At 31.7% G+C, this 23,066-nt stretch overlaps 2 protein-coding genes across 2 annotated transcripts; both read right to left on the reverse strand.

The window, feature by feature from the left end:
* Positions 1-4,829: 4,829 nt before the first annotated feature.
* On the reverse strand, positions 4,830-6,581 carry LOC122506792. Its single transcript, XM_043619111.1, has 3 exons — positions 6,329-6,581; positions 5,862-6,037; positions 4,830-5,807 (listed from the first exon to the last, which is right to left on the reverse strand). The coding sequence occupies exons 1-3, from the start codon at positions 6,579-6,581 to the stop codon at positions 4,830-4,832; spliced, it is 1,407 nt and encodes a 468-aa protein (XP_043475046.1).
* Positions 6,582-7,602: 1,021 nt separating this feature from the next.
* On the reverse strand, positions 7,603-11,113 carry LOC122506793. The gene is made up of 2 exons (XM_043619112.1): positions 10,998-11,113; positions 7,603-8,179 (listed from the first exon to the last, which is right to left on the reverse strand). The coding sequence occupies exons 1-2, from the start codon at positions 11,111-11,113 to the stop codon at positions 7,603-7,605; spliced, it is 693 nt and encodes a 230-aa protein (XP_043475047.1).
* Positions 11,114-23,066: the final 11,953 nt, after the last annotated feature.

Raw genomic sequence — 23,066 nt, forward strand, 5'->3', positions numbered from 1 at the left:
GGGTTGTTAGGTTATATGCGTTAAAATGCGGAAATGTGTCAGTCTTAAGTGTTAACAAAGCATCGAACTGTGCAATAAAAAAATATGTTTATTCTGTGGCAAAATAGTGTCTAAAGTTACCTATAAATTGTAAAAAAGTTTAATTTTTTTTCTGTTCATCTAACCATTTTTAATAGTCATAGAAAATTTAATAGACAGTTTTCTAAATTTTAGTGAATGAGTTTTGTATATTGGTTAACAGTTTATGAAAGTTTCGTTAAATGTTTTCGAAATTCGGAATGCACTGTCTGCTAAAATGTCGATTCCTTGTACACGGAGAAAAATGGAGTTTAAAAAACTGGGAGTCAATATTGAAAAACAGGACTCAGTCCAGTAAAAGTACATTAATTTATTTCCATCAAGCATCTTAGGGTATTGCGTATAGTGTATAGAGGGCCTTACTATCCGCGAGAAAATGATAGGCCCCTGAAAAATGTTCGAATTTGACTTGAAATATCTCTGTTAAAAAATTATTTGAAAAAAATGAGAAATATTTTTGGAAAGCGTGGAATCTTATATGTTTGTATACGAAAGGCCAATATTGGAAAAAAAATTTTGCACCGTACAGGTGCAGAATTACATCACAGTGTACCCCATTTTTCGACATTTTAAAAAAAGGTCGACTTTGGTACAAGATTTTACACGGAAGCGATTATTCAAAAAATTCGAAAAAAGAACTATTTATTAACTGAATCTGTCCAAACGAATTTGCTTTATAATTATTAAAAAATCTTAATTATTATTGTATTTATTAACAATAACAGGAGACAATGTTATCTCTGGTTCTTATAGTCTAATTGAAATAAATCAAATTGGAAGTTGTGAATAATTAATCTTTTTATTATCTTAGCTGATTAAGAAAAACGAAATTCTTCTATTAATTACATTTTTCAACATTTATTTGGACAGTTTTTTTTTCTTGAGAACAAGTGTAAAACGGTTGCAAAAACCAAATATTTTTCGACAAAATCTTAACCCTGTTATAAATAAAAATCTAGGATGCACTGTATAGCCTATGTGAAAAAAATTCTAAGCTTTGTTCTGAGTCCACATTTTGGAGAAGTTCGTAGTATTATTTATGACAGGGTTAAGATTTTGTCGAAAAAAACTGTCCAAATAAATGTTGAAAAATGTAATTAATAGAAGAATTTCGTTTTTCTTAATCAGCTAAGATAATAAAAAGATTAATTATTTACAACTTTCAATTCGATTTATTTCAATTAGACTATTAGAACCAGAGATAACATTGTCTCCTGTTATTGTTAATAAATACAATCATAATTAAGATTTATTAATAATTATGAAGCAGATTCGTTTTGACAGATTCAGTTAATAAGTAGTTCTTTTTTCGAATTTTTTGAATAATCGCTTCCGTGTAAAATCTTGTACCAAAGTTGACCATTTTTGAAACTGTCAAAAAATGGGGTACACTGTGATGTAATTTTGCACCTGTACGGTACAAAATTTTTTTTTCAATATTATCCTTTCGTATACAAATATATGAGATTCCACAGTTGCCAAAAATATGTCTCATTTTTTTCAAATAATTTTTTTAACAGAGATATTTCAAGTCAAATTCGAACATTTTTCAGGGGCCTATCATTTTCTCGCCGATAGTAGTTCCAAATGTCACTGTAAAGGGCATTGAAACACAGGCGAAGATTATAAGGCGCGCTGCAGTGTGCATAGTAGAGAAACTGGACTCAGTCCTCTACTTCGAAATTATCACAATAAAGGAACGCAGGCGCGGAACCTGTCAAAATAAATGACCGACGCGTCGCGAAACGAGTGTTTCCTTTCATTTTCTTCGTCAATTTTATATAAAAAAACAATAACCAATCATTAAAAAAGAGAAAAATATGTTAAATGAACTCTTTATATATTCATATTCATTAATTCACAATTTTTATTCTTCCCACATTTTCATACTTACAATTAACGACTAAGTGCATCGGAAAATCTTACAATCATACGGGATTGAACACCTACCTAACCATAAAACTAAATATACGCATAATTATAAATCGCAGGCTTTTACATTAAGCCTCTCGGCACGCAGTCGATAAGGGAAATTTCCTATTTAAGAAACATCCCTTACAAATGAAATAAATTAGATCATGCGTGAATTTTACTTTTGTAATTAATGTAAGTATGGGTGGATTCCACGTCAGTTCAACACACTTATTTTCATGACTTATTGGGATTTGGCTGTACTTTTGTATATTCATTACTTTTATAGTGATAAACAACTCCACCAAATATTTTTTCAAAATTTTGAAAATTACCAAAAATATGTCATTTTCAAAATTTTTGTCTTTTTTTTAAAGTGCTATAACTTTGGTTCTAATTAACCGATTTTGGATTTTAAAAAAGGATTTCTTTGGTTTTAAGTATATTTTAAGTTAAAATTAATATAAAAAAAATTGAAAAATTTTTGAGTTAAAATTTTACTAAATGTTAGGGCAAATGTGCTTTACATGTCCTGTTAGTTTCATCTTGGGATCTCAAAGGGATTTGGAGTAAAAAAATAAAACGTAACCACATATGACGAACATATGGGGCAAAATTCCTCAACTTCCCAGGTAAAAAAATGAATTTTCTCTAAACTTTGCTAAAATTTTACTATTATTAGTAGAAGTGTAAATATTAATTTTTTTTAATTTGATAAAATATTTTTTGAATTATGGGGTTTCAAAATTTTGATTTTTTTTAAATATCTTTTTTTCGATTTAATATATTGATAAGTAAAATTAATCAAATTTAAAGTATAAATAGTGATTTTTAAAGGGGTTTTCACGGGCTATAAGTTGGTGATGAAAAAAACTTGTTTTCTGTCAATTTGACCTTAAAATTCAAGGTCAAATTCTTAAATTCAATATACAGTAGAACCCGGTTAATACGATTTCCCGCTTAAGACGCTCATTTATGGTGTTCCCTACAATTAAAGACATACATTTTATATCCCACCTAATAGGTTTCCCGCATAAGACGCATTCTTAGTGCGGTGCCTACAGAATCGTATTAACCAAGTTCTACTGTATCACAAAATCGGTGTTTTTTTATTTTTTTGTAACCTATCCCAATCGAAAGCTTACCTTTTTCATATGAGCCATGTAAAAATTAGAGTGTATTATTTTCCTCAAAAATTCTCATGGTCCCGCTCTGATTTTTACATGGGTCATAGAAAAAAGGTCACTAGCTTATAGCCCGTGAAAAACCCCTATTCATACTTTAAATTTGATTAATTTTACTTATCAATATATTAAATCGAAAAAAATATATTTAAAAAAAATTAAAATTTTGAAACCCCATAATTCAAAAAATATTTTATCAAATTAAAAAAAATTAATATATACACTTCTACTAATAATAGAAACATTTTAGCAAAGTTTAGAGAAAATTCATTTTTTTACCTGGGCAGTTGAGGAATTTTGCCCCATATGTTCGTTATATGTGGTTACGTTTCATTTTTTTACTCCGAATCCCTTTGAGATCCCAAGATGAAACTTACAGGACATGTAAAGCACATTTGCCCTAACATTTAGTAAAATTTTTAAAAAAATCGAAGATGATGTTTTTTCAAAAACGGATTTTTAATTTTTCAAAATTAAAAAAAAAATTTTTGAATTTTTTTTATATTAATTTTAACTTAAAATATACTTAAAACCAAAGAAATCCTTTTTTTAAAATCCAAAATCGGTTAATTAGAACCAAAGTTATAGCACTTTCAAAAAAAGACAAAAATTTTGAAAATGCCATATTTTTGGTAATTTTCAAAATTTTGAAAAAATATTTTGTGGAGTTGTTTATCACTATATAAGTAATAAATTTACAAAATTACAGCCAACTCCCAACAAGTCATGAAAATAAGTGTGTTGAACTGACGTGGGATCCACCCGCGTTCTTTTAACAATTACATGAGGAAGTAATTTCTCATTCCAATTTTTTATACTCTTATTCCCTCTTAGACTATATAAACAGTCTTGTTTAAGCTGATGAATGGGATAACTTGTGTTGAGTCCCAAAGTGTTCAGCTATGAAACTTCTAATGCTATAGTGTGTACTTGTCAGATATTATTCTATAAAGGAGTACTACACTGACTGCATAAATCATTTTTCTCCGTGTATTTAACATCTGTTTGTAATATAACAGAAGATAAGGAATCATTGAATAGAATGGGTCAGGATTAAAAAATCACAAAGAATTCTTGGAATTATATCAACTTTTATTATTGACAAATTACTTACGTTGTCTTTCTTCAATGAAAGACGAAGAAGAACAACAATCAAACTATTTAACGACGATAGTAATAATAATTATAACAATGACACTAAGAAGGGATCGGCGCACTGAACACTTTCACTGTTGAAAGAAGACTGATCCCCTCCATATGAGCTCCTGCCCTTTTAGGAAAATTGTGGAAAAATCTATGACGCATCAAAATACAACAATTCTCAAGGACAACCAAAGAGAAATCGACAATAAAGATAAACAGACAGTAAAGTAAAGTTTCACACAAACAGTAAAGTACATTTAATACTAAACAACATCCCTTTGACATTCAGTAAAGGTTGATGACAGTTTTCTAAATTTCAGCAAACTTCTCGTCATTCATTGTAACTCAAAGAATTTTAATCATTCAAGGATTTTGTGTCCCGTCTCAAAGTAGAGATTTGTAGATTAGGTTTGGGGTTCATCCACTTGTTTCTTTGTTGCAATGTGTGAAGATATTGTAAAGACCAGCGCTTCCAGAAGTGATCTCGTAATGCTGTAATTAGCCGCCAATGGCTTAAACACTCAACTTATTTGAACTGCTTGGCTTAGGTACCTGTTTTAAACGTTTACCGATTAGTACATGGCCCGGTGTCAGGTAATCCAAATCATCTGGACCGCCTGTGATAGGCAGAAGAGGTCGGGAGTTCATGCAGGCTTCAATCTGAACCATTAGTGTAGATAATTCCTCAAAGGTAAGAGGAAGGGATCCAATAACCTTTCTCATAATGGATTTAGCGGATTTTATGTTCGCTTCCCACAAGCCTCCGAAATGGGAAGCTAAAGGAGGGATGAAGTTCCACTTTATTTGTTGATTAGCTAATGTGTTTTCCACTAAATTCCAATCGATTTCAGCCTCTCGTAACATAGAACGTAAGTCGGCATCAGCCCCGTGGAATGTTGTTGCATTGTCACTCCACAGTTCGTGAGGAATGCCGCGGCGTCCAACAAATCGTTGCAATGCACCCAAAAATGACTGAGTGGTAAGATCGCCGACCTCTTCAAGATGTACGGATTTTGAAGATAAACAAACAAAAAGAGCTATATAGCCCTTAACAGTTCGCGATCCACGTCCTGGTGTTCGTTTTACGGCAAAAGGCCCTGCGTAATCAATCCCAGTTTTCTCGAAAGGGAAACTTGGAGTAACTCTCTCGGGTGGGAGGTTCCCCATTAATTGTTCAGATTTTTGAGCACGATTTCGAGCGCAAGTGATGCAAGTGCGAATATGTGCTTTCACTTGAACTTTAGCTCGAATAAGCCAAGCTCTGCGAACTGCGTACGCGTAGGTTAGTTGGAACCCTCCGTGTAGGGCTGTGCGATAAGCCCAATCGATAAGAAGTCTGGACAATAAGCAGTTTCCATGCAAAATGACTGGATGGCGTTGGTCATAAGGTAATGGAGAATTAGCCAACCGCCCTCCAACTCTTACAATTCCATTCGAATCAATGAAGGGGTTCAATCGAGCCAGAGGAATCTTTTGTTGAAGGCGTTTTCCCTTTTAAAGAGTTTCTAGTTCTGTCTTCAAACTCTGATGTTGACTGTAATAAACGGTGGCCAGGAATGCGCGTTCGAGTTCTTCTGTATTGAGTAGTTGATGTAACAGTACGGTACGCTCAGGATTTGGTAAGAGAAGGTATTTTAAGCGTAAACAACGAGCTACGACTCTACAAAGTCGAGTCAAGGATGAAAAACTACTGAACAAACTACGATCATTGTGCGTATGAGCTATTGTAACAACAGACGGTTGTAGTTCATTTAATGTTTTAGGAGTTTCTTAGTGGAGTGAAGGAGAAGTTGGCCAATGAGCGTTGGAAAGAGATAGCCACTTTAGACCTCGCCACCATAATTTTTACTTAGTTAAATTATCCACAGTAGTACCTCGACTTGCAAAATCCGCAGGATTGTCTTTGCCTGGTACAAAGTGCCAGAAAACGTTCGGTGCCGTCCGTTGAATTTCGGAAACGCGGTTAGCTTTACAGATTGGTAATCAAGATGGATCGTTAGTCAGAATCCAACTTAAAGCATTCATGGAATCAGACCATGCGTGGATCGAAATGACATTTTTTCCTAATTCATCTTGTATTTTGTTGATGAGCTTAATCGTTAGTGCAGCAGCACAAAGCTCTAATTTCGGAATCTTGATCGTCTTAACCGGAGCGACGCGAGTTTTGGATGCTAAGAGGTGAGTATGTACAACTCCTTGGGAGGAACTGATTTTTGATATAAACGGCGGTAGCGAAGGCATATTGACTTGCGTCTCTAAAGCCATGAAGTTCGATTTCATCCCCTGGATTATAATTCACCCAGCGTGGGCAATGGATATTTTCGATATTTTATAATCCTGCTTGAAACGATTACCATCGGTAGAACAAAGGTTTGGGAATGGGCGTGTCCCAATCTACTTGTGCCTTCCAAAGATCTTGCATCAGAATTTTTGCGACGATAGTGATGGGACTAAGCCATCCTACAGGGTCGAAAAGTTTCGAAATAGCAGACAAGACCTTTCTCTTTATCATCAAGTTACTAATATTGATCACAGGAGCATTGAATCTAAATTCATCCTTAGATGGATCCCATAAGATTCCTAAAGCGTTGATAGGATTATCACTTTTAAACTCCCACTAACTTGGTCGCAATCGATCAAACTCAGGGATTTTGCTTAGCAAAAAAGCTAGATTTGACGCCCACATTTTTAGATGCATGCCTCCCGATTTTAGAATGTTGATTAATTGCCATTGGAGATTAAATGCCGAGGCTTCATTAGATGCACCCACGAAAAAATCATCCACATTAATATTTTTGAGATGGGCTTTGGAAGCATCAGGAAAAGTTTGAGCCTCATCAGCGGCTAGTTTCTGAAGAGTTCGAATGGCTAAGAAGAAAGAACACGACATTCCATATGTTAAGGTGAGTAATTGATAGTGGTTAATTGTTTCGGATCCAGGTGGTTGCCAAACAATTCTTTGAAGATCGATATCTCTCTCATCTACGAGAATTTATCGAAACATCATCTCGATGTCAGCGCAAAATGCTATTTTGAAGAATCTCCAGCGTGTAATGATGCCTACAAGATCATTTTGGAGTTTTGGCCCAGCGAAAAGAGTCTGATTTAGCGAAATTTTTGAAGATTTGTCAGAGGCATTAAAAACAACTCGTAATTTACGTTTTCCGTCCGCATCTTGCCAGATAGCGTGATGGGGAATGTAATTAATGGGACCAGTATTATCGCAAAGATCGGATGACTTAAGAAGACGCATGTGACCTCGAGATTAATATTCTAACATGAAGCGTTAATATTCTGATTTTAATGTAAGATCATTGGCCATTCGCTTTTGCATACTATCTGACACTCGCTTTGCTCTAGTTAAAGAATCTCCAAGATTTGTAGGGAAGTCTAACTGTTTAGGAAGACGCACGACATAACGTCCAGAATCAGTGCGTCGATATTCTTCAACAAATAATCGCTCACATATTTGATCGTTAATTGATGTTACAGGAGACAATCTAACTTCCTCAAACTCCCAAAATATTTTGAGGAGAGCAGGAAGCTGCTTGTCACAGCAAAGGTTCAAGGTCATAGCGGTCTGAGAATTAATGAATTCCTCAACTGGTCCAGTTACAACCCAACCAAAAACCGTTCGGAGCGCGATAGGTGATGTCAATGTATCTCGATGAATCCCCTCTAGAAGTAACATTCCATAACTAGCAGCTCCTAGTATTATATTCGCAGGTTGCGGAATTGTGAAGTCTGGGTCAGCTAGAAGGAGGTGTAGGAGATGTGGCCAGTTTTGTATAGAAATCTTTTGCGATGGGGCAGTGATACCAAATTTGCGGATAACTAAAGCGTTTACTTGAATAGTAGGGTGTCTAAAAAAAATAAAAAGTTTTTTTTTATTGGGTCTCATCCCCTAAAAATCTTTCAATTTGTGTAAAAATAAGAACACAATATTTGGAAATAAAAAATTTTAATATTAACCCGTGGTTCAGAGCCTTTGGACCATAAAAGCGTTAAAAATTTAGTGTTTTTTCATTTTTAACATAAATATAAATGTAAAATTAAAATGATTAGGGTGTCATTGTAAAGATAATTAAATTACCTTTCGATCCATATGTCATAGTATAAGATTCAATGAAAATTAAGAGTGTTACAGTTGATTAAAGATCAAATTTCATGGAAATTTTGATGATTTTTAGACACTTAAGTAACTAGTACTTTTTTCACATTAAACAGTAAAAAATATTTAGATTTTAATTTTTTTATTGAGAGTCTGTAACATTACAAAAATCCGTAATTTAATCGTCGATTAAATTCGTCTCAAAATCCGTTACCCGATTTTGAGACGAATTCGATCGACTTTTATGAAGTTCTCCGCCATTTTGAAATTTGAAAAACTGACATTGGACTCTAAATCAGCGACTTCAGTATTTTTTTATCACTGATTTTAGTAAGTTTAGTGGTTATATCTAAATTTATTGTTTCAATTTTTGCTCCAAATGTTGAAGGAATGATAAGAATAAAAAAAATAGTTTCCTTCACTAAATCTAGTGTATAATTGTCATTTTCAATCAAATCGAGGTCCACAAGGGCTAAAAATTTTCGTAATGTTACAGACTCTCAATAAAAAAATTAAAACCTAAATATTTTTTACTGTTTAATGTAAAAAAAATACAAGTTACTTGAGTGTCTAAAAAATAAAAATCATCAAAATTTTCATGAAATTTAATCTTTAATCGACTGTAACACTCTTAATTTTCATTGAATCTTATACTATGACATATGGATCAAAAGGTAATTTAATTATCTTTACAATGACACCCTATTCATTATATTTTGACATTTATATTTATGTTAAAAATGAAAAAACACTACATTTTTAGCGTTTCTATGGTTCAAAGGCTCTGAACCACGGGTTAATATTAAAATTTTTTATTTCCAAATATTGTGTTCTTATTTTTACACAAATTGAAAGATTTTTAGGGGATGAGACCCAATAAAAAAAAACTTTTTATTTTTTTGGGACACCCTATTGAATAGGTTCCTTGCCTGGTTTTAATCTCAAACTAAGCTTGTAACGAGCAAGGTCCACTTGTTTATTACCTAAAAAATTTACGGGAATATTGACGATATGTCTTAGAAGGTTTAAACTACGAACTAGAGTTTTGGACACGAAGCTACCTTCGGATCCAGGATCAAGAAGAGCTCAAGCTTTGATGTATTGATTTTCTGATGATTCGACATGAACTATGGCTGTAGCTATAAGACCTAGTCATAAGGAAGATGAAGGGTTTTCCTGAATCGATAATGAATCTGATTGGGAAGATGTAGGTGATTTTTTAGACGACGTGGGAGTTTTGTTTTCAGATGCTGCCCTTTTACGGGATACAGCATCGTGGATTGTTGTGTGATGTGTAGCCTTGCATACACGACAACGAGATTTCGATGGGCGTTTTGAAAAATTGTGACCTAGTTGCAAGCACTTAAAGCAGAGCGTCAATTAGCGAGTTTAGCCTTTAATTTTTCTGATTGCCGTAGATTTCGAGCCTTCCGCTTCTCGGTAGTGTTAAAGTTGGAGGGTCGACGTTTCGGCATCTATGGAAGCAATCAAGGTGAATTATATATATTTTGCATAAAATATCGGCTGGGTAAGGGTAAGGGATGAGCCGCGGGGAACGTGAGCTGTGGAGGTAGTAAGTAGTAAGGAGTAGCGAACCCGCGTAAGGACGTGAGTTCGGAATATGGAGGAAGCCTACGTAAGGACGTGAGCTTGGAGGGAAAGGAACGAACCCGCGTAAGAACGTGGGTTCAAAGGATAGAGGGAGCCCGCGTAAGGACGTGAGCTTGGAGGGATGGAACGAACCCGCATAAGAACGTGGGTTCGAAGGATGGAGGGAGCCCGCGTAAGGACGTGAGCTTGGAGGGTAAGAAACAATCCCGCGTAAGAACGTGAGCCCTGAGAGGAATAACGAACCCGCGTAAGAACGTAGAGTCCAGGAGGAATGATGAACCCGCGTAAAAACGTGGGGTTCGGAAGGAGTGTAGACAGACGAAGTGAAAGGTACTTACTGCAAATAAGACGCAGGGTGTAGTGTAGACGACACTTTAGTTCACTTTTAAGAAAGTACACTATGCGTAGGCGGAAATGACTGAGAGTGGTAGGCCCGTTTCGTCCCTTTTTATACCTAACGCAAAGGTTATAAAAAATCTGGTCCTTGGTGGGGGAGAATTTTTATAAACGGAGTTGAGATAAAAAAGGACATAAACAGCATAACTCTCTTGACAAAAATCTTACAAACTTAAAATTAGCTTATAATTACTTATAAACTAAACAATTAATTTCTAACCATTTTCTGGATAAAACTGCTGAAAAAGAGTAAAATTTTGATAACATAGAATTAACCAAATAACATAGAATGAATATAATTTTATCGTTAAACAAAATCTAATAAAATGTAATATAAAATAATGCGATATTAATTTTAAAATAATAGAAATTCTCAGAATCTAACATAGAACAATGTTACACGGAGAGAAAAAAAAGAGAGCCGTTTGATTTGGCAAGAGAGCGCTGTTTTCCCTTTATAAAGCACAGCAGTAGCGCCGCAAACGTCGAACGGTTATACTTTTTGAGGAGTATCGGTTCTCTTCTCCACACAAATAGAGCCGCTTACTTTCTAAACAGTGTACCCGCTTTCCCCAAAAAGGAGAACCGTTCTCCCCTCGAGATTAAGCAGCGTTCTTAACCTTAAGTTGAACGGCTGTTTCGCATTTAACGCAACCGCTCTACCGACGGGTAGAGCCATTTACTTTTTTTCTCTCCGTGTATATATAAGAATATGATATACACATAATACTGTAATGCAAAATTATTACATATTATATTATATTATAATATAATAAGATATAATTATATATACATAGTAGTACTATAGAGTATATTATACTATAATATATATTAATATTGGTACATAAAAAAATGTAAGTTTTTGGTAAAAGAATATTTAAAAGCGAATAAAAATCATAGTTTTTACACTAGAAAATACACGTTAAAACGGGCCCGGCGGAGCCTTGCTCGGGGTAAAGGAGAAAGGCGGAAGCAGGAAGTACCGTTGGAGAAAGGGAGAAAAGCGCTGTAGGAAAAGAGAGGGACAAGGCCGCCAGAAACCGGTTTTATAGTCAAGGTCTACTCTCAAGGGAGATACATGCAGTATTTAGGCAATATTTTGCGTTTCAGCAAGTTGTTTTCAACTAGAACCGTGGTTGTCAACCAGGTTTATTTCCTTATGCAAAAAGACCGGTATCATCATCTTGCAATTGATTGTCCCAATCGCGACGAGTAAGCAAGTCCATACTTCGAACTGCTAAAAAGGAAAACCAATCGTCCCAATATTCAACAGGTCGACCGATTGTTCCCAACGATTCCTTTCGTTTAACTAGTTCATCAAGAAGCTGTTGCAAGCCGGCTGCACTCTCTTCTTTCAGAACTTGAAGCTTGGTAAGGGCTTGAAAATGATCTCGAATCAGTAAACACTTATTATCATGTCGACTTAACAAAAGATTCCAAGCAATAGAGTAATTAGAATCCGTAATGGCCACCGAATCTAGAGCAGTTTTGGCTTCCCCCTGAACTAGCCCTTTTAAATAGTACAGTTTTTGTACAGGGTTTAAAGAAGAATCATTGTGAACTAAAGAAAGAAAAAGATCTCTAATGGCCTCCCAATCATCCCGCCGGTCTGAAAATGAGGGAAGATTAATTTTCGGTAAATGAGACTGATTAGTAGATCGAATGTTAATTGCGCGTTGAGATTCATTTCGCGTCCGATTTGATTTATTTCATTGTAGATATAACTAATTGTTTGGGTGAAATTACCTTCCGTGATAACAAACTGATTATCTGTAAAGTAAGGGTCATTTACCGCACTACTTCGTGTTGCAAGTTTTTGGTGGTTCTCGCGAAAGTTTGTGAAATATGAGTGAAGAAGTTCACTCTGACTTTGTAAATAACCGAGCGAGAGATCATCCGAATTTTGTTCCGGATTGATCGGGAGAAGAGCATTCTTAATGGCAAGAATTAATGACGCCAACGATGATTGACTGCGTAATAAGGAGATCAAAAATTATAAATGTATAAGAAATTCTTAACATAAATGATAACAATAATTTAATTAAACGACCAATGCCTTACTGCAGACGAAGCTGCAGCTTGACATCATCATTTAATTAAACAAGTGCCTGACACAAGGCGACTGCAGTATAGCAGCGAAATTTCATAAAAAAAGGATGCCTAGCTAGAGTCTGGTCTGCAGCATGGCAGCATTGTGTCTCAGTAAAATAATGTCAGAATCGAAACGACTGCAGCGTGACAGTACAATTTTCATTAACAAATGCCTAGCTAGAGGCTGTACTGTAGCTAGACAGTGCTATATCTCATAAAGATAATGCCTAAATCAAGGCGACTGCAGCACGGCAATGCAATTGTCATGAAGGAATGCCTAGCTAGAGACTTGTCTGCAGCTAGGTAGCTTTATATAATTACATTTAAACAATTTTACACTTTCCAAAATTCTCCGGATTTTTGTGAATCATGTCCCATCTCCAGCTCTAAGGACCAAAATGTTTGTGATATAACAGAAGATAAGGAATTATTGAATATAATGGGTCAGGATTAAAAAATCACAAAGAATTCTTGGAATTATATCAACTTTTATTATTGACAAATTACTTACGTTGTCTTTCTTCAATGAAAGACGAAGAAGAACAACAATCAAACTATTTAACGACGATAGTAATAATAATTATAACAATGACACTAAGAAGGAATCGGCGCACTGAACACTTTCACTGTTGAAAGAAGACTGATCCCCTCCATATGAGCCCTTTTAGGAAAATTGTGGAAAAATCTATGACGCATCAAAATACAACAATTCTCAAGGACAACCAAAGAGAAATCGACAATAAAGATAAACAGACAGTAAAGTAAAGTTTCACACAAACAGTAAAGTACATTTAATACTAAACAACATCCCTTTGACATTCAGTAAAGGTTGATGACAGTTTTCTAAATTTTAGCAAACTTCTCGTCATTCATTGTAACTCAAAGAATTTTAATCATTCAAGGATTTTGTGTCCCGTCTCAAAGTAATATACTAGTCCATTAATGATTCACGGCCTTTTATTTTCCGTGTGTAAATTTAATTCGGTAGAAAATTTTTACTACCTACTACCGTTTCCAGTTATTCTGATAAATTGAACCGCCGGACCGTAGAAGGGCATATAGCCCATTTAAATAACATTGGCTATATTCCCTTCTACGATCCGACGGTTCAATTATTATTTAACAAATATACATATAAATTACAAAATAAATGGATTAACACGAATTCATATGAAAAAAAGTAAAACAGAACTATTTATTTTAACACATTTCAAGTTTATGTGAATGCAGAATTATTCTTGTTAACTAATTTCAAGTTACAGACTTAATTCTTAAATGTAAATTTTATTTCTTATTTCAAAATAAAATTCCAATTTCTAATTTTTCTTTACAAATTTTAGATTTAGAAATTATGTACCCTAGTAGAAATTTGTCCTAGTTATTATAAAGGAACTGTCCAGTCGCTCTTATAATTGTCTAGTTACTTTACAAGCCAACTGGCTAATAACTGGAATGGAGTGTCACGCTTTTTTTATCAAGTTATTATCTAGCCCAACTTTATAAATTCTGGTCAACGGTTCTGTAGAAAAACTAGACAAATTAATTCTTTTAAAATACTGAAAATTTAATTAATATTAAGATTTACTGTAGTTAACACATTTATTTCATGCAGTTAATATAAAATTCCTATTTAGCATCAAAGAAATTCAGTAAAAAATATTTTTGGAAAATTTCTGTATCCATTATAATATTATACATAATAAATTGAATAGAATAAAAAATTATATGGTCTTTTATAATTTTTAATTAATTACTTGAATTATTATATAAAAATAATGTAAATAGTAAATTATTACATGTAATTTTCTACACTACTTTTTGATTTTTAATTCAATTTAAAAAAATTCTAAATTCGAATATCCTAAATATTTACTGTTTTCGAACAACTTTCATTTTTTTAATGCACTATTATTAACAATAACACTGAAGCAAATATTTAATTTGCAACGTTAACAATTAATAAATAAATTGACTACTGTAATTAAATTTTTAATTATTTTTATTAATTTACTATAAATTATTAGAAATATTTTTTAATTAATTTTATTATTAATTATGATTAATTGATTATTAATTAAAAATAATAAATTCATTAAATTTTTAATTAATAGAAAATTAGAATTAAACCAAAATAATAAATTAATTAAATTTTTAATTAATAACAAATTAAAATGAAAAGTTTTAAAATATTGGAAAGAATAAGAACAAATTTAACTCTAGCAAATAATCAGTCGAGCTGTCTAGTTATTAGATATTATTGCAGTGTCATCGACACGACAAACTTAGAACTATAATTTCTAGGAGTACTTTAAAGTAACATTAAAAAAACTAGACAATATCAAATTCAACTTGAATCTTTGACGAAGAGCGTTAGTCAGTAACTTTACAGTTATTTACCAGTTCGCCTATAATCAGCGTCCGTGACAAAAACTGTCCAGTAACTTGAACAATCGAGTGGCTCCATGACAAATTTCTACTAGGGTAGTGAAAGTTTAGTGGTTATGTGTCTCCAGTGCAGCATTGCTTTATTACTGGTCTACTAATACTGGTCGGAACAGAAAATCCGTACTATTACATTACTGATTTTCAGTACTAAGCCCGAGCCAGAGGCGTTACCTCCCGATGTTGGACACGTAATAGGCCAGTATGAAAGTCAATACTGGTTGTCATTTTCCCGTACTGAACCAGTAACATGCCTATCGTAAATTTCTACCTGAGACACTTAAGGATACTGTCTTACATTATGCTTTTTTTCTTGAAATAACAAGTAGCTACTTGTTTTCTAAGCACATTATCGACTAAAGGAGTTTTTCAAGATCAAAAACCATATAAATTTAATTAATAAAAATTAATTAACAAATGAATATCATTTATAAAAATAAAGATAAAGTGTTAGTTTTTTTTAAACAATTGTTTATACAATTCAATTTTTTTTTTATTGTTTATACTCCTGCCCTATTGGCCTTACGCACTTCGACAAGAGTCCCCGAGAAATACTTTTTTGGATTAAGCATAACCATTCTACTTTAGAAATTTTTCTATATATTAACCTAATTTTGCGTCTACAGCCGACTTTATTAGGAGTACTCGCATTACGCCTGGACCACCCGTCAACGGGTTTTCTCGCCAGAGAAGAGGGAAACTGTAGAAAACCTCTCTGAGTACAACCGGTTTATCGACAGTCGAGTTCTAATGGTGTGTACCGGACAATAATCGACGGTGCACATCATTATACCTCGACGTCAAACTTCCCGCTCAGATTGTCTCACGTGCCGGAAAAATACCAAGCCAAGTGGGCGCGAACCAAGGGTACTTATACCCTTGGTCCTTAAACGACCACCAACGCCAGGCATCTATCCGACTGAGCCAATCTGTCGGTTTACAATTCTACTTTAAAAAAATGTATTCCAGTTATTTACATCGATTGTTTAAATCCGATGAAGTTTTAAAAAAAGTATCCGCCATATTGAATTCGTTTAAATTTTTATAATTTCTAACTTGAATAATGCATATGTTCCAAAATTTTTATTTTTTTAAAACTACTATCATATTCTTAATTAGAGACCCCAAAAACCCCCGAGTAATTAGTTTCAAGTGAATCCGATGAAGTTTTAAAAAAAGTATCCGCCACATTGAATCGCCATTTTAAATTTTTAAAAACTAATATCATATTCGTAATCAGCGACCTTAAAAACCCCAGAGTAACCAGTTTTAAGCGAATCCGATGAAGTTTTGAAAAAGTGTCCGCCATATTGGATTCGCCATTTTGAATTTTTGAAAACTATTATCATATTCGTAATCAGCGACCTTAAAAACCACCGAGTAACCAGTTTCAAGCGAATCCGATAAAATTTTTAAAAAAGTGTCCGCCATATTGGATTCGCCATTTTGAATTTTTAAAAACTATTATCATATTCGTAATCAGCGAGCCCAAAAACCCCCGAGTAACCAGTTTCAAGCGAATCTGTGAGGTTTTTAAAAAAATGTGCACTTGCTGTATATTATTTATTAAAAAGTCAACTTTGAACGCCAGTTTTGATCCGCCATTTTTTTTTAATTTTTATTTTACAAAATTTTAGGTTAGACATTTTTAAAGCGATATTTTTACCTTTGAGACGTATTCCTTCGCCATAAATAATAAAAAAATTTTGATTTTAAAAAAAAATCTTTAAAATATTGTGTTTTTTTCAAATAACTGTATGCAATTTGTTTATTTATAAATTTTAAATATTTGTTATTGCAGCATTCGAAAGAGCGGTTCCTGAGCTTTAAGAAATGTCTGTTGCAAAATTTTTAGCAATCCGTTTTCATACTAAAAATTGCTCCCAAAGTTCGGATAAAATTTTTGTACATTTGGTCCTTAAAGGGATAATCTGATAATAATGTGCCACTATTGGTCCGTGCTGCCGTTACCAGCAATGTTAATGAGACATTTTGAATGACAGTATTGGCCCAGTAATTTTTGTCAGTTTTCTGCAGACATTCACTGAAAAAATTACATTCTAATTACATTCTTTTTTTCATTTTAAGAAAATCTTCTTAAATATGCGTCAAGAATATTCCCCACTTAAATTATGTGGGAAATATTCTTACAATAAGAAGAACATTAGTATTGTAACAATATTTCCTACTTAATTTAAGTGGAGAATATTCTTGGCACATATTAAAAAAGTTTCTGTTGAAATTACAATGCAATTTTTTCAGTGTTGATGGGCCCGTTTAGCAGTCTTGGAATTTCGCACTTGGAGCTAATAAGAAACCATTTATTACTTTTATTTTCGAGAAGCACCACATAGAGGTAACCAATATTGGTTGTTTTTGGCAATTTTTTAGAACCCGTGCAGAAATTCCCCTAACAGGGCTCTGACCCCGCAGGAAACCGGGAACCCGACCGGGTCCCGGCCTGGTAGCTCGTCAAATCGGGCTTTGCGCCATGGCGCCGGCCGGGTTCCCTGTTTCACCCCGGTCTGGATCCGGCCAGGCCCCTGTCAAAATTTCAACACGGGATTATTCTCCAGGAGCTTAGTAAAACTAAAAAAATTCTTGTTAATTAAATTCCATAAAAAATATGAAACATTTTCATTGGGAGCGTTCACAAATGATGTCACGTTTTTGGGGGTAGGGGGGGTCTCTACTAAACGTGACACAATTTATTTTTACTTAGGAAATTGCATAAAATTACGTGACAGGGGGAGGAGGGAGTCTAAAATCCCGAAAAATTGCGTGATATCATTTGTGAACGCAATTTCAGTATTACTAAATTATCTTGGATCATAATTTGTAAAAACAAAAAAACATCTTATTTAAAAGTAATAAGTATGTATTAGGTAAAATAGAAAATAATTAGATATCAAAATTTTCATTTTTTATGGGTAAAAATATTTAAACTTTTAAATTTTAGATTTAAAATTCCTAATTTTTTCTATTTTTATGGTAAAATTAAAATTAGAATAACCAAAAAAACAAATAGATTAATTAATCAGAAAATATCAATACCAACTTAATGCAAGAATTAATTAATATTTAACTTTTTGTAATATATAAAGGGCGAAACAAAGCGGATAGTTTTATATTTTGTCAGGGAATAAATTAAAACACTAAAAACCAGCAGTTTAAAACGAACGAACAGTATATTTAATTAATTCAGATTTTAATAAGAAGAAATACAAAAAGGTTGTTGACGATTATACGACCGGCAGCGCACTGCTGGTTTTCCCGCAATTCTTATCCCGCGTCATATTTTCGGGGAATCTCGGTTTCCCATCGTTTGCAAGTCACACTACATATAAATAGACATCACACACACAATACTATTCCATTTTTGAGGACCGGTACATTTAATCAATATGAACATATTTTTGTTAACTCCTGCATAACTTTCTTGATTTTAAAAACTGAATATTGAAACAATATTTTTGTCTAATGAGGCACATTTCTTGCTTTAAATACTGGTCTTTAAATAAAAAAAGTTTTATAATTTTCCATGAAAAGCTTGTTTAAAAATCAAGAATCATCATTTTTGCAGAAAAAAATTGATCAGAAAAAACGAAAAAAAATTTTCAAAATAACTCTTTTTTTAAATTGTAGAAATAATTTTTTTATTGTAAAAATAAGTTGTATGTATCTAAAAAAGTTAACTATGGATATTTTTCCATCCCTTTTACAAAAATTAAAAAATTTTCATTTTTTATTTTTCGAATTTTTTTAAAAATGTCATAACTTTCGTTCAAGATAATATTTTTTATAAATTTTTTTTTCGGATAAGGCTATGATTTTAAGTTACGTTAATACCTAATAGACTGCCAAGTTTCACTTTAATCGGTTGAACCGTTTTCAAGTGATGCGCGAACAAAGTTTTGCATACAGACAGACAAACGGACAGACAGACAGAAATTTTTTTTTTACATTTTTCGAATTCTTATGTCTCAAAACGAAAAAAAATATAAAAATTTTCAAGCTTGGAGCAATATACAGACAGAAGTTTGATTTTATTAATATATATAGATAGTACAGAGAAAAACAAAACTTTTTTTTTCTTGTCAAAAAAATGAAAATAAACAATATTTTTTATAGTTATCTGACATTAAAAATAGATCTACATTTAATAAACGAAAATTTTGAAAATTTAGAACTTAAAAATTTATCCTCCAAAAAGTTAGTTAGTCTTCTTATACGAAGTATGAAATGTATTAAATGAATAAAATATTTTCTTGTTCTAAGAATATATATAGTTAATTGAATTATTTTACTTGATTCATTCAATTTTTTGTAACATTTGTTCAAGTAATTCAAGATTTAAATGAAGAAAACATTTATTTTGTGAGAAGAACAGATATTCTTGATCCAAGAAAATATGGAATTCGACCAAGAGTTAATCGACTTGTACGAAATATAAAATGTATTAAATGAATAAAATATTTTCTTGTTCTAAGAATATATATAGATAATTGAATTATTTTACTTGATTCATTCAATTTTTTGTAACATTTGTTCAAGTAATTCAAGATTTAAATGAAGAAAACATTTATTTTGTGAGAGAATGCAGATATTCTTGATCCAAGAAAATATGGAATTCGATCAAGAAATTAAGTACCGTCAACTGGGGCTATTTTGTGCATCCGGGGGCTATTTTGTGCACGCGAGTTTTTTAATGAAAAAAATTATTAAAATGAATTATTTTAATCTGCTATTTTGTAAAATGAAAGTTTGATTACATGACAATAGAGAGCACTAAATGTTATTATTTAATTCTTTGGCAATTAAGAGAAAAAAATTCCTAAAAACGGAAAATTTGTTTAAAAAATTTTGAAAGTTCGGAAAAATTATACCAGATCTTCTAGAGTTTTAATGTGTCTCATAAACTGTGTTAGATATTTGTTTTCAATTGTGTTGTGATGATACATACGTAATGCGCTAACTTTTTATTCATTATTTTAAGAGAAAAGTGGAAAAAACTGAAAAACCAGGATTCCATGGGGCTATTTTGTGCACTTAAAAAAATCAAATATTTTTCATAAATATTTTATTTAGTAAGTAAAGAAGATTCTGTTTATCATTTTTATACATTTTTGTCTTACTTTTCTGTCAAAAAACTGTAAATACGTTAATTAAAATCATTAAAACGATTAAAAGCTCTACCGGTGCACAACGTAACCTCAAAAATTGAACTTTAATTAATATTTATAAGTTTTTCAAATTAGTTTTAAAACTATTTTCTCGTTTCTCTTAAAATAACTTGAAAATCATATTAGATATTAAATTGTTATCTATTTAACCTTAAAAATATTTATTTCAAGTTTTTTAAAAATATCATTTAAAACAATTAAAAAAGCTCCTATTGAAATGATGTTTTAAAGTTATTTATAAGTGTTTAAACGATCATTTTATAATTATATTAGTATATTATTATAAAATATATATTAAAAAAGAAAAAAATTTTATTTACTATCTGCGTAATATACAATTTAAAGAAAGATTGTTAATTTTTAGTAAATCCAGATTTTAGCAAAATTTTAGTGCTTTATTTTACATTTTTTGTATAGTATATCTACAAAAAAAATTTTACTAGGTCATTCTTTTTTTAACTTACTCTCAAATATATACACAAAAGATTTCATGAAGCAGAAACGATTAAAAAAATTGTTTACGCAACATTACAGAAAAGCAAAGTTCGATGCACAAAATAGCCCCATCCCGGGAGTTATTGTGTTCACGACTTTCAATGACTATAACTAAGACAAAAAAATTTTTTTCTTTGCAAAATTTATAGGAAACCTTCAGAAGGATGTCCACAACATATATCAAAAGTTGATTTTCTTTATTCTCTTAATTCTGAATTTAAATAAATCTTTGAATAAAAAAAAAGCTATTTGGTGCACAAAATAGCCCCGGTTGACGGTAGCATGTAAGAAATGCAGAATATATTAATTCAAAATCATTTATGTATCAAATCAAGAAAGTATGTTCTCTGTCCGAGAAAATATTTTCTTGATTTGAGAAAATTTATAGATTTCAATCGAAAAAATAATTTCTCAATACAAGTAAATTATTTACTTAAATTCCCCCCCCCCTCTTACCCCCATCCCATCTTTTCTAATACTTAGGTCAAACATTTTTATTATTTAATTAATTAACATTTATATTTTTTATTTAAATAATTAAATAATTGTTATTTTACATATATATTTACATTTAATTATTACTTAACACAAATACAACAAATATACCTTGAAAGAAAATTTTCCACGGTCGGAGGAATTGAACTCGGGTTGCACGCACCAGAAGCCGTCACGCTACCACTATGCCATCCTAGCCTCAATGGACAGTTTTCAAAAACTGATATTTAAGTTGCATATACATTTGAAGAAAAATATTTTCTTGGATCAAGAACACCGGCATTGTGTTAAGTAAAAAAAAGTTTCAAAGCAAATAAATAAAATGATTCGATTCAAGAAACATGAATTCTCCACACAATACTTTATTATTTCGCTTGAGAACATGATATTCTAGATTCAATACTTTTTGGTACTTCGGAAAAGTAAAATATTTTGTTGAAATAATTACATATTGAGTTCTGACAAATACTAAATTGTTAATTCAAGAATTCTGTTCAATGCTAATAATTACTTGACACAGGAAAATGAATTTCTTTCTTCAAATAAATATGGGATTAATTGAATATAATTTTTAATCAACTTGAAACAAATATTTACTTATATTAACCTTCGTATTTTCTTGAATCAGGATTATATGAGCGTTGAATTAAGTAAAAACTTTTTTAAAGGAAACAAAAGAATGATTTAATTTAAGATCTTACACTTAATTGAATTGAATAAATAAAATATTTAATTTCAGAAAATATAATATTCTCGCAAGAAATTAATGATTTTGAAACATGAGAATATAGAAATGCTTCAAGTAAAAGAAATGCTTAGATTAATTAATATTTCTTTGAAACAAAATAATTTTTAATTGAGTTGAAACAATTATTAACTTGTATTAATCTTCCCATTTTCTTGGCTCAAGACTATGGGTGTTGGATGAAATAAATAGTTGCTTTAAAGGAAATAAAAAAATTATTTGACTCAAGATACCAAATGACTCAAGGTAAATTACTTGACGTGAGAACATGATATTCTTGATTCAATACTTTTTCGAGACTTGGCGCATGTAAAACAGTTCGTTTGAAACAGTAAGATATTTACTTATATCAAACCCATATTTTCTTATTTCAATAACTTTGATCAATGCTCAAAATTACTTGACACAAGAAAATAAATTTCTTCCAATAAGAAAATATGGGTTGAATGAACTTTTTTTCAGTGTACTTTGCGTCTCAAAAACGCCCCAAGAAAAAGGGGATTACATTCTCATTTTGTATAAAATATATTTGGCCGATTTTAAAACGTCGACTGAAATTTCACGTGGAATTGCACATATAGAAAGAATTATGAATGTTTTCAAAATGTTTTATAAGAAATCGTGCATAAATGTTAATAATAAATATTAAATCTCTTACGGAAAAAAATTACACTCATGAGTGTCGTATTTTGAGTGTGGTTATTTCGCTACCACACTGAAAAAATGACACTCAAAAAACGACATGGAAAATTATACTTGAAAAATTAGAATTGGGTAAGACTCCGTCAGAAAAATTACAATTTGCATGGGGTCTTCGGATTATTCTGTAATTTGGTGAAGTTGTTATATTTGATAACAAAAATAAGTGTACCAAAGGATTTTTAAAAATTTTCAAAATTGTAAAAGTTACGCCATTTTGAATTTTTTTATAAGATTTTTTTCAAATGTGAATATTTCCGAAACAATTTAACAGATTTTAATAAAATTTAAATATGTTATAGTTAAAATCATGTTCTTTCAGAATTTTTCAAAAGAAAAAAAAATTTTTGTTTTTTTAAAAAAAAAAGTAAAAAAAAATTTTTTGAATCGATTTATTAAGCACGGAACCGATTTTTGAGTATTTTTCAATATATAATAAAATATTCCTTATAATTTCACCTTTCATTTACAAAAAAGAAAAC

The sequence above is a fragment of the Leptopilina heterotoma genome, unplaced genomic scaffold, assembly GCF_015476425.1.
Source record: "Leptopilina heterotoma isolate Lh14 unplaced genomic scaffold, ASM1547642v1 Lhet_434, whole genome shotgun sequence".
NCBI classification, from domain to species: Eukaryota; Metazoa; Arthropoda; class Insecta; order Hymenoptera; family Figitidae; genus Leptopilina; species Leptopilina heterotoma.

Bases quoted from the DNA above. Each gene is read 5' to 3' on its own strand.
- LOC122506793 (XM_043619112.1), bottom strand. From the start codon at position 11,113: ATGGCTCTACCCGTCGGTAGAGCGGTTGCGTTAAATGCGAAACAGCCG. The intron at 8,180-10,997 runs GTACACTGTTTA...TATTTTTTTTAG, and splicing joins CTCCTTTTTGGGGAAAGCGG to ACACCCTACTATTCAAGTAA.
- LOC122506792 (XM_043619111.1), bottom strand. From the start codon at position 6,581: ATGGCTTTAGAGACGCAAGTCAATATGCCTTCGCTACCGCCGTTTATA. The intron at 6,038-6,328 runs GTTGGATTCTGA...TTGTTACAATAG, and splicing joins TGATTCCATGAATGCTTTAA to CTCATACGCACAATGATCGT. The intron at 5,808-5,861 runs GTTTATTACAGT...ACTCTTTAAAAG, and splicing joins AACGCGCATTCCTGGCCACC to GGAAAACGCCTTCAACAAAA.